Source organism: Leptodactylus fuscus, chromosome 7 (assembly GCF_031893055.1).
Source record: "Leptodactylus fuscus isolate aLepFus1 chromosome 7, aLepFus1.hap2, whole genome shotgun sequence".
NCBI classification, from domain to species: Eukaryota; Metazoa; Chordata; class Amphibia; order Anura; family Leptodactylidae; genus Leptodactylus; species Leptodactylus fuscus.
The window spans coordinates 97,812,052-97,828,825 of record NC_134271.1 but is presented as its reverse complement, the minus strand read 5'-3'; the positions used below and the strand labels follow the sequence as shown (position 1 = coordinate 97,828,825).

Here is a 16,774-nt window from a genome sequence, read left to right as displayed (position 1 = left end):
CAGCGTGTATCACAGCCGTACACGCCGGCGTTACAGCAGGGCTGCCGGACACTTCCCATTCATTTCTATGGGAGCCGGCATGTGAGCGCTCCCCATAGAAATGAATGGACTGCTTTTTTCCATTGATTTCTATGGGGAGCACTCGCATGCTGGCTCCCATAGAAATGAATGGGAAGTGTCCGGCAGCCCTGCTGTAACGCCGGCGTGTACGGCTGTGATACACGCTGGCGTTCCGTAGTGTGAATGCACCCTTACAATGAAGTGATGTACTGCTGTACTCCACAGCAGTGAAAAAGTGTTCTGTGAAGTGTCTTCTCTACTTACCAGTCTAATCGATGAAGCTAGGTTTGGTGAATGCTGGGAGATCATTGCCTGCATGACTGTATTGTGCCCACTGTAAAGTTTGGTGGAGGAGGGATAATGCTATGGGATTGCCTTCGAGGGGCTGGCCTAGGGCCTGATTCAGCATACCCAGATATTTTTGACATGACTCTTCCCGAGCGCACAGAGCAGGGGCCACAGAGACATAGCTGGGTGAGTTTTCACTGGAAGAATGCTTCAGTGCAGGAAAAAAGGTCTAGGCAGCAATGACCCAATAGTTACGTTTAGTTGGGTATCTGTGCTTGGTGGGATTGACAATAGTTTTCTCCAAGAAAAGGAAGTACTACAGCACACTGGTTTCTGGGGTTACTTTTTAGTTCCAAATTTATTGAAATCTCATCAAGCATCGCACTGTAAAGTATGTCAACACATGATCTCGTTAATGCACAGCTTATCAAATATAATACATTGTTTTGGGTAATAACACTTCATTGGGCTTTGTTATAGATTCAAGTGGGCCATTGTTGAAACAGTGAAATGGCATCAGAACCAGGCAAACCCACGCCCATTCAGCTCAAAGGGTCCCAGTGCTCAGCTGAGAACTGAAAATATCAATTTTATTAACAAAACTCTTGCAAAATTTTCTGTCGTCCATCTGCAACCCCCTATGTCCTAAAGTTTCCCATCTGAGCTATGACCCCTTTGTAGCTGCAGTATTCTCTAAGTTATGTATAGTGCTTCTGTAACTGTGGTTGAACACAGATAGATGTTGCCCCTGTGCCACCCGTGCTTTTGCGGCAACTTTCATTAAATAAATAGGAGCCATGGAAGCAAGGGCCGCAAAATAAGACAGGAATAGGACACGTTCTATATTTTACGGACCGAACTGTAAGCCTGCACACGTGATCGTGTAATTCACAGTCATGTGTGTGGGCCCATAGAAATGAATTAAAAAATAATTAATTCAGAGATTCTTCAGCCATTAGCCCAGTGCCATCTAAGGGTGGGTTCACACCTGCACCCAATCTCCATTTTGCAGGTTTCCATTTCCTATCCGAGAGACTGGACAGGAGATGGAAACTGGCAGGGCTCACAATCTACATTAAAAAAAATGTAGATTGTGAGCCCCATATAGGGCTCACAATGTACATTTTTCCCTATCAGTATGTTTTCGGAGCATGGGAGGAAATCCACACAAAGACAGGGAAAACATACAAACTCCTTGCAGACGTTTTGTCCTTGGCAGGATTCGAATCTAAGATTCCAGTGCTTGCAAGGCTGCAGTGCTAACCACTGAGCCACCGTGTTGCACCCCAGGCAGTTTTCAAACCCATTCATTTGAATGGGATTGCAAAGTGTCCGCCCATGAGCGTCTTCTGCTTCTCCGCGTGGAAACCGTTTCTTTTTTTTTTAACCGGACGCAAAGTCGGACATGCAGGACTTTGTATCTGGTTAAAAAAAATGGTTTTGCCGTGGAGAGCAGAAGACGCTCACGGGCGGACACTGACAGAAAACAGAAACCTGCAAAACGGAGATTGGGCGCTTGTGTGAACCCGCCCTAATGTGTATGGCCATCATTAGGGGGTCACAACACTCATAGAGGGTTGTGGCAGAGCTCCTCATCCTGTTCTATTGAAGATAGTGCTGTAATATGATGTAATACTACTGTTTGCCCATCAGGTGGCGCCATAACCACATTATTGTAAACCTGTATCGCCTTTAACTGTGCGTTTCAGTTACCCGATAACAAATGTGACCCACCTGGATCATAATATTATGAAACAAACCCAGTAAAGTTATTCATAACCGTCTTTTCTGAGCGTTTTATACCAAACGCCATACGCTTCTAAATTACTCCCTCTAGCGGCTTGAACAGCTCATTATGTTCAAGAGGGCGTGTCGTAAAGTTTTTGTTTTTTTACTCCCAACTTTATTGCTATTATAAATAGAAAAAACACAAAACTCGTGACCGTCAATGGGTGGGAGACGGATCACGTGAGCGCGGTCAGTCATCGAAAACGCGAACCAATCGGCGTGCTGACGTCATCCGCACTCGTGACTTTTCTACGTTTTGGTTTGTAGCCATGATATTTGCGGGCAAGTATCCTGTTCGCTGATAACGTGATAAGTAAGGCAGCACTTCCTACTGTGACGTCTACCCTGGAGGCGGGGCTATTAGCCAGCGTGGACTGTAGTCTACAGTGGTGGCTTTGTAGTTGTCACAGTAATAGTCGTGTCTGCAATAGCTGCTCCATAATGGAATGTAGTTTTGTGAAAACTTATTCCTTACTGTTTATTCTATAGTGTGAGTTGTGATGGCTCCTGACAATAAAAATCACTCTGTGTGTGACTGGTGGGGCAGTGCCCATTATAACCCCTGCTTCTATGGAACTGCCAGTCTCTAAAGTGAGCAGAGTGGTGGCACAGACATACTGCAGTCTGGAGATTAGTGGGGTCCAAGCCATGAGACTCACAGATCAAACACTTCTGCCCCATTATTTAGTTAGGTAGTAAGGCTGTGTTTGAGCAAGAAACAATTGTTGTATCAACTGTACTTAGTGGCGGACTGTGGCTCACCGGAACATACGTGCTAGGCCAGCGCATTCGGGTTACCAAGCTGTGTTTCCCAGCCAATAGCGGATTATAATATAGACAATTTTTGGCAGCTGCTGGGCCACCCAAACCTCTCACCAGCTTTAACAAGTGGATATCACTTAGAAGTGGCCTGTGGTGGCAGTAGAATTTTACATAGAAGTAAAGATTTGCGTGGCTGCAACAAGTCTTCACATTAGAAAGGGGGCAGCATTATAGTGCGGGCCTACTCCTGGCATAGCAAAGGAACCTGCTGCTCTTTCACAGTGAAGCCCATCTCCGGTACCCCATGACCACTAAAAATAAAATTGCCTTCAGCTAATTCATCTGATCCCTGAATTTGACATCCTATTTGCATTTCCTATTAATACTCATAGGAATAATTTAAAAGGCCCTAAAGATTTTAGCTTGGTGAGGAGACAAAAGTCTTCATAAAGCCCAGGGTAGTCTTTTTATCTGCTGCTATTCCCGGCTGTAACATGGCTGTCTGAACAAAGCCTAAAGCTGGCCATACACATCAGAAAGAAAAGAAAGAATAAGTGCAGTGAGTCTGCGTAATTTGGCTTATGATAAGTGAAAAATGGCTGATTTTGCCTAACGTGGATATTTTTGCCTGGCTGCCAGTCAAAAACATCCAGCATGGATGGTGTGTGATAGATGAAAAGTCTGCAATTCACATTACTTCCACTGCCAGTGCCGTAACTCAGCACAGGTCAGGATAGAGGTGTTTTCACTGGAATGTATCCTGGAGGGGAGGCCCTTTGATACTTTAAGAATAGATTGTCAATGTTAAAGGGATCCCATCATTGAAACTCAATTTTTTGGCCCTAACACGTAGAAATAGCCTTAAGAAAGGCTATTCTTCTCCTACCTTTTGATGTCTTCTCTGCACTGCCGTTCCATAGAAATTCCGGTTTTCGTCGGTATGCAAGTGAGTTCTCTCGCAGCACTGGGGGCATCCCCAATGCTGCGAGACAACTCTCCAGCGCCGCCTCCATCTTCTTCAGGAACAGGCTCTCGTCGCGTCTTCCGGTAGTGGTTTCAAACTTCTAGGCCTAGTGCTAAGCTGACTGTGCATGCCCACCGGCCACAAGAACATTTTCTTGTGGCCGATGGGCATGCGCAGTTGGCTGCCTAAGAAGACATCTAAAGGTAGGAGAAGAATAGCCTTTCTTAAGGCTATTCCTACGTGTTAGGGACAAAAAAAAATTAGTTTTAATGATAGGATCCCTTTAAAGGGGTTGTCCGGAAATTGGACCAACAAGTGTGGAAGTGTTTGCTGCAGGATTACGGAGTGCAATACAAAGGTTGAAACACATAAGGGACATGCATGGAATCCTTTCGGCCAGATCCACGTATGGAGGGTTAGCCACTGGTAGACTTGCTGGTGGCCAACCTGCTACAATATACAGTACCAGTGTAGTGGGAGGAATTTATACAAATCCCACCCAAACAAAGATCAGCAGAGCAAAGTGTTTTGCTCTACAGATTTTTAATCCCCAGCAGGTCAGTTTTGAATCCTTGCAATGAAAAGGTTGGAAGCCGGTCTTGCTGTAGGTAAAACCTGCAGAGAAAACCAGATGATATATATATATTTTTTTTTTGCTGAAGCAGCTGGTAGAGTAACACTCCCTGGTGGAAATTCTGCAGTGTGTTCTCGTGTGGCTCCAGTCTAAACTTGTGTTTTCCTGGCTGTGGTTTTCACAGTGTTCACAGACATTATAACCTTGCAGATGGAGCCACCTTCCTCTGTATTCACTCTCATATTTAAAAAACATGATGGCAACTTTCTTTTGTCATATTTTTTTTTACTTTTGGAAGAAAGAGTTCTGCATACCGTACTTTTCCTTCTGTTACAAAAGTAAACAAACATGACAGAAGGAACCTTCCGTCATGTAGTTTACATTACAGTCTATGTCAATGATCTCTCTATCACTCTTGAAGTCTGTCATAGGATGAGACCAACAGACATTCACAATGTGAACGTCCCCTTATCTGGGCACCCACTGAAACTGATTGAGCCTGAAGGTTTTGCTACACAGTGACTGAAACTGTAGCATACCCACACTCGGGCCTGGGGCTGCTGGTTCTTTCACTTATTAATAAGTGAAACACAAATTAATTATGGGCTACTTCTTATTATTGCCTTTGTGGTAGCAGCAAAACTGTGTGACTAGTAATGTGAAATATCCTCTGTTTTGTATACAAGTGACAATACTGGAGGCCCTAGCATAAAGTGTGGCTGAGAGCAACATGTGGACCCCCAAGGCCTCTTCACACATTGGGAAGTAAAAAGGAATTTGAGGTGGACTTCAGCCTCAGATTCCTCTTCACTTACCGGCCCTGAGTATCCTGTGGCAGAGTTTTGGCTTTCACTGCAGGTTTTCATACTGATCAATGGGGCTGATCAGCATGATGCTTGTCCTCTGGGTTTCTCCGCATGCTTTGTTGGTCCCTCTGACTTTCTTATAAACTATAGAACAGGGTAGGCAACCTTTTTTGTACGACGTACCAATTTTATAGAAAAGTATAAAAAACGAAGTTCTAGATATGTTGTGACAAATTTGTAAGGTTCTAAACCTAGACGTGTAAGTCATATAATGGGACTTGTGGCTGTAATACAGAGCATAGATTTCCTCAGTATTACAGCTGTGTGAGCCTGACTTAGGCTGAGGCACCATGTTATGGAAATGCAGCTTTTTTTTTTTTTTAGCCAAACCCAAGAATGGCTACTAAAGAAATGGAAAAAAAATGCAGCGTTTTCCAGTCACAGCAAAGTTGATGGGACTCTAGCAAATCCCATCCCCACTTTGTGATAAAATAAGCGTAGCGGCCACATTTCGATTTCCAAAAACCTTGCAGTTTTGGAAATTGCAGTATGTCAATTATACATACAGAAACAACGGCAGTTTCCCTATAGATATAATAGAAGCAGAAAGTCCGCAGAGAAAACCCCTGCAAACTCTTCATGTAAAGTGCTGCCGGAAGAACCATGATGGATTGCCGCCATGGTTTTTCACGCAACGTTTTTTTTCTTCGGGATGCCACGTATGACCTTAGCCTTATACTACTGCTTCATCCACTCCTGGCTTTGGCTGAAAAAAACACAGCAAAATTTGCAACAAAAAAGCTGTACTTTTGCAACATGGTGCCTCAACCTTAATAACTAATTGGCACTCTCATTCCCTGACCTGGTGCCAACGCTAGTGTCAGAATATCCTGAGTGGTGCAATGCTTCTAAATGTGAGCTCCGCTTCCTCCATCACAGGACGAGCACGGCTATGCTGGAGAAATGTGGCTCAAATGCCGCGCCCAGCTATAGAAGGTAGATTCAGGGCAGAATTTGGAGCCGATTTTGATGTGGAGTCCAAATTCCCTTGTGTGAGTTTACCCAAAGGATAAGTTCACATGGGTAGCCGCGACTGAATTCCGGTGCACTGCACAGCATCCTGTCGCACACTCCACTCCGGATTAGGCCTGAAGAATGAGCATGTTGCTTCTTTTTATCGGGAGACGGAAGAAACGGGTCCCGGAAAAAAGAACTGACCGGCTCCTATTGATTTCAATGGGAGCCGTCTTTTTGGTCAGGATTTTGAGGCGGATACGGCCTCAAAATCCTGACCCAAAATCCCCGTGTGAACTCTCCCTAAGGATATGTTGCCATATTAAGGGGCCCTTCACACAACAGAAAGTGAAGAAGAAATTGTGGCTGTCTTCTGCCTCAGATTTCTCTCCAAAATCCGGCCTTGTATTTTGTGGACATGAATTACTTCACGCCATTTATTGCCTGAGTTATTTCTGATGGTATGTTCAGTGAGGCTCCAGGTAGAGTGCTAGCTCTTGAGGTGACACCGGGTGAGATGCCGTTGGTCTATATACAGTATATACACTCGCTACGTCCAGCAGACCCCAGGATTGTATTGTGAGGCGAAGGCCTGTCTCCCGGCAGTGGGTGTCATGGTAAACCCTGGTGTGGGTGAGGCGGCAGCGGGTTAGGCCCCGGGGGTAGGCGGGCTCTAGCGTCTCTCCTCCCTCCCCTGCTAGTTCTGTGTATCGGCCTCTCAGCTTCCTTCATTCCGCCTTATTGTCTGTGCTTTCCCTAAGACATGGCACCGTGCCTGGCCTCCCCCCGTGCCCACCGCCACAGTGCAGCCCCGGAGCACTGAGTCCCCGGCCTGCCTCCGCCACTGATTACAGTCTACAGCCGCTGAGCATGGAGTCCTCCCTGAGCCGGCCCAGCGCCGACATCCTCCGTAAGAACCCGCAGCAGGACTTCGAGCTGATCCAGAGGGTCGGCAGCGGCACTTATGGGGACGTGTACAAGGTAGGAGAGCCAAGGCTGGCATTGTCATCTGTGTATACATGTCTAGGTTATCCCATCCTATCCCATATACCCTCCACATCATCTAGGATCACTAGTCTGGATCTTATGGCTGTAGTGGCACTACAACACCCAGCAAGGCCTGACAGCTGCTAAAAGTTGTAGCTTTGCAACAGTTGGAGAGCCACAAAGTTAAGATGGCCAAATATAGTGGAGTACTGCAACAGGAACCCCTGCCCCCACTGATCACTGGAAAAGGGGCCCATATATGATTTGGGAAGGACCGACCCCCATGTCCTTTTCATAGTCACATCATGGTATACACTTCTATTGAAGTAAAGAGTCTCTGATACGCTTTTATTATAGTGTAAGGCCATATAAATGTTAGGGAATTGCATTATGAGCATTTTCTTGTTATACTCTGGGTAGATGACTTGCAAGTACAAGTGATCTATGATGGACCATAGATATGCTGGGAAGTGTAGTCCATTAGGTTTATAGTGAGAGGCATGTTGTTATAAACCAGTTTCTAGACTATGAAGTGGCGGGATGCCCTGCAGCTTTGGTCTGCATGAGCGAGTCACGTAATGAGAGGATACTGGTGAACGCACACATGTATCAGTGCAGATACTCCAACTCCAGAGGTGATCTCTGCTAGCCAATAATGCAGATCTCTGCTGCTGAGTTGGAAAGCACAGGCCTCGCAGACGTATGCACACTTTCGAGCGCCTAAAGAATGAAAAACTTGTCTGACGTGTCTGGGAGAAGTTATGTATACTACGCACTTACTGCAGTTTCTGACAAGGGAAGACCAGGTATACAGAAAGTGCTGTTTTAACATGGGAAGTAACCAAATGACTGCAAGTATAACATCCAATAACCTTCCCTGTAACATGCACTCTTGGATTGGCGATTTCAAAACAATAGAGAAAATGAGCGGCAAACATACCTCTGATACTGCTTATCTCTTATGGAGGCGTCCTGTCCAAACCATATTTCCATAGAAGGATGAGCCAGTTCTGACTCTATGGTTGTTACAAAATTACTGTTTGCAGACCACTGATTGATGGCTGTAAACATTACTCAGGTGTAGATGGAGGTCCGACTATAGCATCTATAATAACCTCTGCAGTGTTGATAATAAAACAATATTCTGGATGCAGGTTGGCTAGAGATACCATTTTACCAGTGTGCAATTGTCAGGCTTGCTTGGAACACCTTGCATAATATGGTTGATTTGCCATTTACAAATATGGAAAAGCTGAATGGCACCTGCATAATAGTGGCCACATTAATTCTTACCCAGGGTGCACTTTTTATGCGTCCTTCACTGGTGGATACAGGTCACTGTTGCGGCCAGTCGCTGGTGGATACAGGTCACCACGGCGGCCAATCACTGGTAGATACAGGTCACTGCTGTGGCCAGTCGCTGGTGGATACAGGTCACCACGGCGGCCAATCACTGGTGGATACAGGTCACCGCTGCAGCCAGTCACTGATGGATACAAGTCATCGCGGCGGCCAGTCACTGGTGGATACAGGTCACTGCTGCGGCCAGTCGCTGGTGGATACAGGTCACTGCTGCGGCCAGTCGCTGGTGGATACAGGTCACTGCTGTGGCCAGTTGCTGGTGGATACAGGTTACCGCGGCGGCCAATCACTGGTGGATACAGGTCACCGCTGCAGCCAATCACTGGTGGATACAGGTCACGGCTGCAGCCAATCACTGGTGGATACAGGTCACTGCTGCGGCCAGTCGCTGGTGGATACAGGTCACCGTGGCGGCCAATCACTGGTGGATACAGGTCACTGCTGTGGCCAGTCGCTGGTGGATACAGGTCACCGCGGCGGCCAATCACTGGTGGATACAGGTCACTGCTGTGGCCAGTCGCTGGTTGATACAGGTCACCGCTGTGGCCAATCACTGATGGATATAGGTCACTACTGCCAGCATCTCAGGACATTTCCTGTGTGTTGGTAGATCCCCCCAAAAAAGTCTAGTGAACATTGTAAGTATTGAAGCAGTGGGGGGAATCATTGTGTGGTATCTCTTAACTTAAACCACTATCATCCATTTTTAAACACTATCTATTGGAAAACTCCTCTTAAATGAGTGGTTTATGTTAATTAGAGCCTATTGTGCTGCCATAATAGCACTGACCCTTCCAGATATGAAGTCTAAGACATTTTGAAGATGTCTTGTGGTATTCAGCACCAATGATCCTATAGGTTCTTCAAGTTCAAAGGTAGGTCCTCCATGCATTGGACTTGTTTTTCTAGCACTTACAACAGATGCTTGAGACCTGATGAATTTAGGGGTCAAGTTCCTAAAACCATTCCTAAACAGGGAACAATATTCTGCTGCGGTTACCGACATTAGGTATTGTCATTGCTATAGAGGGATGTGCTTGGTCTATGCAGTGTTTAGATATCTGAACCATCCACATAAATATCAGGCCCATGGGTTTCCCAGCAGGACATTGCCCGGAGCATCACACTGTTTCTGCTTACTTACCTTCCTACCATAGTACATTCTGGTGTCATCTCTTCACCAAGTAAGTGACAAACATGCACTTGGAATGATGTAACAGAAAACTTAATTCATCAGATCAGGCCACTTTCGTCCATTGCTTCACTTCTGATGCACACATACCCAATATAGGCACTTATGGTAAAGGACGGGTCAGCATGGACATTCTGGCTGGTCATTACTTTTACAAAGGTTTTTTTTTCTGGAATTTGTACTACAGTAGCTCTTCTCTGCGATCGGCCCAGATAAACTTGCCTTTTCTCCCCACATCACTGAGCTTTGAATACTTATGACCCTGACTTCAGTTCACTGGTTGTCCTTTCTTGGACCTGTTTGGGAAGGTATTAACCACTACATACTGGAAACACCCAAACCTAGCATTTTGGAGATTCTCTGACCCAGTCATTGCAAGTCGCTCAGATTGTTATGTTAGCCCATTGTTGCTGTTTCTAACACATCAACTTCAAGAACTCGAAATTCCCTTGCTGCCTAATATATCCCACCCTCTGACAGAGGCCAGTGTTGTGAGGTAACCTAAGTCATTCAATCGCTTATTTTAGGTTGGGTTCTCCTATTGCAGCTTCAGTTCACCTGTGATGCAGCCAGAACCTTTCTGACATACAGATCAGTGCTGTTGGACCAATTGTAGCGAAAAGCAGCGTTGTTTCACTGTCTGTCCATTAACATCGAGTTGCAGTCATTTGAAAACCGAGACACTCTGTGTATCTAAGTGATTTTGGCTGTGGTGTGGCCACAATGTGTGCACCTAGCCCAAGGCCAGCTTCTTATAGGTGTATTGGGCCTGTAAGGTGCAGACTGTGAGTTTTCTGGGCCCAGGACTCCAAGCATCATCGTAGTCCTCTCTAATTCCAGGAGTCACTGCCTCCCAACGGGACTATTGTCCTGTACTAAAAACATGATTACAATATGGAACAGTAGCATCAAGGTGTTTGGTACAGGAAATATGGCTAACATACAGTCTGTATTTCACAGACCAAATACACCAATATGAGCCTCAGTGTTATGCCTGATCAGTGCCATTTGCCCCGTTTCTAATATCATTAGTCTGTTGCTGACTACACAATTGATACGTGGCCTCTGAATTAACGCTAATGCCTAGTTCATACTTTTAATGGGAAAACTGGGATGTGCTCCAGAATAAAGAGCTCTGATGCAAAACGTCTAGTCTCACGTTTCCTGATACTGTAATGTTTCTGTGGGGTATATGTCTTTTTTGTGACAGATTTATTGCTATGGGTGACTATGGATATGATAGAATGGGGAATCCCTCCTATATAGCAGTAATATTATGCCAGAGTCCCTTTCGACTAGATATTGGTTTGGTGCCAGCTGCTAGGCCTGAAGGAATGATGTTATGGCATCTATGAAAGCTCTCTTCATTAGGCCTGTCATGTCACATAGATCTTTTCTGTATAACAGTTTGGTGTGCGTGCAGCTTATGTTGCTGTTTACACTTGAAGGTATGAACGTTGGCAAGAGTGTGGTCTAGGCATTGTGCTGGACCTAGGTGACTTTCTGTAGGCTGGAACTATATATGGTTACTTGCTGTGTATACTAGCAGTGACGACTCCTAGCAACATCAGATTCTATTGCTATATGTAGTGTTTGCAATGCATTGCACCCATATCAGATGCCCCTTTTTCCTGTTGCATGGTTTTATAGTGGTTTTTGGCACAACGTCAAAGTCATAAGACTTCCTACACCCCAGTGATCTCCATCCTCTGGCTCTCCAGTTGTTCTGTAAGAAGTCTATGGCATATGCTGTGGATGCGCCAATACGTTTGGGTTCCAGAAGTGGACCTGTATTTCTATAGGGAATGTGGTTTCTCAGACGTTACTGGTGAAGTGGTTGCTACATTGAGGTGATGAATGATGTGTAGTTCTGTCCATTCATTGCTATGGGTGTTAAAGAAACTGGTTTTGTAATGCGCATGGCAGTGGTACTATCATAGCCGTAGTAAGACTGCTCTTCTCCACATAGAGGTAAATCCTATTAATATTATAAAGTTTGGATGTTTGTTCCTCAATCACGCAAAACCCGCTCGACCGATTTGGCTGAAAGTTTCCACAAACATAGTTAATACACCCGATTGCGCAATAGGCTACTTTTCGTCACAATAGCGCACATACGTTTGTGCCAGGACCCCCACAAAACCCAAACTCACACCATATCTCTGCAATCTCACACACTTTGGACCATAGCAAGTCCCAAAATTCATATTGCCCTCTACAGCTTAGCCCCTAACCCCATTCTCATATACATATACTTTACCACTTTGCCCCTCACCTTAACAATACTCCAGGAGGCTCTCTTTAACGCTCCGGAGCAGCCAGGTTTGCCGACCCCCATCGCTCTGACAATCCGCGACACCACCCACCCATGTCAATACCCCTAGGCAGTCTAATAAATGCAAAAAAAAAAAAAAAAAAAAAAAAAAAAAAAGGGAAAAAACAATAAAATGAAAAATAAAAAGTATTACAAATTCAAATCACCCCCCCCTTTCCCTAGAATACATATAAAAGTAGTTAAATACTGTGAAACACATACATGTTAGGTATCCCTGTGTCCGAAATCGCCCGCTCTACAAAGTTATACAAATATTTTCCTGGTTGCTTAACGCCGTAGCGGCAAACATACTGAAAAGTCCAAAACTGCTGTTTTTTCACTATTTTCATTATCATACAAATATCAATCAAAAGTGATCAAACCAATAGCATTTCCCGAAAATGCAACAACTACAAACTACACCCGGCCCCGCAAAAAAACACATCCCCCGACACAGACAAATAAAAAAGTGACTGCTGTCAGAATATGGCAACTTTTACAAACAAAAAAATGTCAACACACTACTGGCAGAAAATAACAAATCATACAATGTCGTATATCGAAGTATATTAAAGAGGACCTTTCACCATATCCGGGCACAGGCAGTTCTATATACTGCCAGAAAGCTGACAGTGCGCTGAATTCAGCGCACTGTCGGCTTTCCCGATCTGTGCCCGGTGTGAAGAGCTTACGGCCCGGTACCGTAGCTCTTCTATGGTCAGAAGGGCGTTTCTGACCATTAGCCAGAGACGTCCTTCTGCCTCGCGGCGCCAATCGCGCTGTGCTGTGGAGCCGGGAGGAACGCCCCCTCCCTCTGCTCACACAGCTCTCCCATAGATGAGCATTATCAGGAGCGGGAGGGGGCGTTCCTCCCTGCTCCACTGTACAGCGCGATAGGCGCCGCGAGGCAGAAGGACGTCTCTGGCTAATGGTCAGAAACGCCCTTCTGACTGTAAAGCGCTACGATAGCGCTTTACACCGGGCACGGATCGGGAAAGCCGACAGTGCGCTGAATTCAGCGCACTGTCAGCTTTCTGGCAGTATATAGAACTGCCTGTGCCCGGATATGGTGAAAGGTCCTCTTTAACTTCAAATACCTCTGTCCTAAAGACACTATGTACAGTTTCTCACAACACCGTATAGCAGCTGAAATACAAATTAGCTTCAACACAAAAGTCTCACGTATTCTCTGAATTACAGCAAAAACAAGATACAAAGTTACATTTCATATCCCATACCTTATACACAGTACGAAAACCTTACCCGCGCCTGTATATACCCACTTCTACAATCACCGCAGACGAAGTTGCGGGTACCAGCTAGTATGCCATAACCTTAAGTTTAGGGAGTATCCTTTAAAACTCCTGTATAGCATCTTGACCACACTGCGTTTTTCCTTTGCCATTTTGTTGCTCTTTTTCTGCTTTTTTTTTTCTTTTTCTCTCTAGTGGAAAAGCTTCAGCATCCAGATGTTAGACATGTGGAAGGGGATTATCGAGATGAGACGGCCTGTTGTATAATGAAAAGTTATACAACTTTTAAATATATTTTGTATTTCAATTCCTCATTATTTTCAACAGCTTTTTTTTTTTTTTTTTTTTGCCACGTGTATTTGTCTTGTTAGTTTGTGATCTAAGGAAATCATGAAAAATAAACCAGAATAGCACATGTTCTAGATTGGGTCCACGTGAAAAAACTGAGATGTTTATAGACCCATTCACCACAGGTCCCTTTCTAATTTGTCAAACTCAGACTGCACCAAGGTCATGTAAGTTGTCTGTCTAACAAAATCCTGTCCCTTAATGGAGTTGTCCAGGGAGTTTTATTATACTCACTTGATTTGTTTTTGTTTTCTTGCTGAACCAGGGGGGTTCCGATCCCAGGGTGATATGAGTGAAACCAACATATGGCCCTGGGTTGCTTTGCCTTCAACCCAACCCTCTCTGTTTTTGCATATAATTACCTATGCTGTGTGGGGTGGCTTTACTATAGCCTGCCAGCCCCCATAGCACAATAGTGGTGAAAATGGGAAAGGATGGAGGAAGTAAAATTACCTGGGTGCTGGTTCTGATGATGTGTCCTGGGGTTGGAACCAGCTCATAACCCTCCAGGTCCAGCATGAAACAAAGCCTGGAGCAGATAAGTAAAATAAAACTCCTTCGACAACCACCTTTAAACTAGTGGCGGAATACTTCTTACAGGTGCAGGTAGCATTGGATTCCGTCTAAACAGTCCACTGTAAGATAAGTTTTATGTACGCTGATATTACATTGGATGAGGACATGAGAGATTTGGGGTGCTGATGTGTTGGATTCCCATAGGTTCATCTATATTGGATATAACTATATTAGGATCTCAGATGAGAGGTATGTCACAATGGCTAGCCCTTGATTAACACTTATAAGTTTTTGATCACTGGGGGTTCAGCCTCTTGGACCCCTGGCATTAACAAGAATATGGGTCTCAAGTCCCCCAAGTGAATGGAACAGTGGAGCACATTAGCGCTGGCCAATTAATCGAAAAATAACCAAAATTGAAAGTCAGATCATTTAATCAATGTGAACTTTTTCTGATGGATTATTTCAATTATTTTGCATCCATGTGCTGTCTCGCTCTGCCATTGGGTAAATGACAATGTCAGGATTGTTGATATGTGAATAATACACATATATATATCATTGCATGTAAAACAGGAGTTTCCTAAAGTAATCATTCATTAAGCGTAATCGAGGTGAATTGTTCAATTAATTGTGATTGTCATTCAGGTAATAAATGCCCTCCAGAGTACGAGAGGATCCTTCAGAAAGCCCAGGCTCAAAAACATAATGGTCCAACATAACATGCCCAAATTTAAAGGGAATGGTGGTCTCTTTTCTAGGGATTATTGGAAAGTGGAGCTCAGACTCCTTTTTATGGTGGGCCCCAGCAACCTACACTGCCCATGGAAGAAAATGAAACAGTGGTCATGTATGGGTACCAGCGCTCTTATCACATGGGGCACTTGGGAACCCTGTTTGCATTAGCACTGAGAGCAGAGGTTCCCATCTTCTATCCTATGCAAAATCAAGATGCTGATCCAACTCCTATAGATTTATCAGATTTACTATAAGTATGCCTGAAAACTGGCATGAGATGGAGCTGAAATCTACATCATTCTCTGGCGCATCTCAGGAGATCTGAAGGACAAGAATTTATCAAGAGGCCGGAGCCAGCAGTGGAATGCATTAAGACTAGAGTCCAAAACGTTAGTGTTAAAATAAATTCCCCCTAGTGTGTCTTCTTTTTTTTATTATTATTATTAATATACATATCTATAGCAATCACAAAATCTTGTGGCTTTTGTAGTGCAAGACCATGTGTGCTGATCTCTTACATGTCATGATAGAACATGTCTGTATGGTTGGTGTGCATATTTAATTTTGCACAATGTCTCTTGTATCTTAAGAATCAGGAAAAGTGTGAAAACTGGATTTTGTCAGAATCTATTGTAGTTTTCAGAGGATGTTTTTTCTTCCCTAGCAAATAATTTCTTCAGGAATCACAGTTCCTGCTCATTTCCTCTCTATTGCACACTACCGCCTTCAGAGATTTCTGCCATGTGCAATGCAAAGTAAAAGATATTATGTGAAAGCAATGTGTGATGTGAAAGTAGCGTATTTCACAAGTACTTGATAAAGGTACTGGTCGTGTCTAACATACAGCTAATAGTAATGTCTATGATGTTCTGACACCTCAGGTTTAAGATACGGAAGAACTCTAGAAAGTTTGTAAACCCCTTAGGCACTGCTCAAAGTGGTGTGTTCCAGGAAATCTGAAAAAATTGAGTGTAAGGTGCCCATACAGGTTTCCAGTCTCTTGTCCAGCCTATAGCTATCGTTCCAGCCCCCCCCCCGATATTATAGCAAGCCAAGTTTACAAGAATTTTTCACGGGAAAGGGGAATAAGTTGCTGCTAGACTCAGGTCTGTGGAGTTGGTAAGCCAAACTTCTGACTCCAACTCCCTCGTAAATGGCTGACAGCCATTATCAGACAGATGCAGTCCTTTAATTCATTAAAAAGCCAGTGAGTACCCCGGTTGCATGTAACGGCCTGCTGCGCCACTTACTTTCTTCGATCTACAACCTCCTTTCAGATCCGTCACTGGAGGCTGCCCCCCTCCTTCCCCCTCTATATGCTGAAATGGGAGCTGGACCTAGACCGATCTCTTACCTAGTATATTTATTAAATCAGGAGTTAAATATCTCTTAATGTATATTTCATCTCCCTCATAAGGCCTCGATCAGCTCCCGCTACCAGGAAGCCAGTTTTAAAATCCTTTCTAGATAGTATCAGGTATCAGGGGGGGAGGGAGGGGCTGACAAGCAACGAAACTCCTCAGATAGGGGATGGGGGATGTGAGAGTTTCGGGATTACTGTGTGTCTATCTTCAGCTTTTCCACTTATCAGCTGGTTTAACTGAATTTGGCTGATAAGGGCTGAGATAAGGAGTCCGTTACCTCTGTATGTAATGTAAACTGACTCAAACCCAGTTCTGCTACATCAGTTTCATACTGTGGTAATGCATTTACAACCAATCCCTCATTACCGACTGCAAACATAGCAGATAGCAGAGCAAGTGAAACCCCATCCACCAATGTGCCGAGAAAACCAGGAAGTGAAGAGA

The 16,774-nt window shown here is 44.5% G+C and overlaps 1 protein-coding gene across 1 annotated transcript in view; it reads left to right on the top strand.

Moving 5' to 3' along the window:
- The first annotated feature begins 6,953 nt into the window (after window positions 1-6,953).
- The window catches only part of MAP4K5 (mitogen-activated protein kinase kinase kinase kinase 5), an 81,962-nt gene continuing 72,141 nt past the window's right edge, over window positions 6,954-16,774 (top strand). The window contains exon 1 of the mRNA XM_075282593.1: window positions 6,954-7,237. Within this exon, the coding sequence (XP_075138694.1) occupies window positions 7,127-7,237 (111 nt within the window). The 5' untranslated portion in view covers window positions 6,954-7,126. The remainder of the gene's footprint in view (window positions 7,238-16,774) is intronic.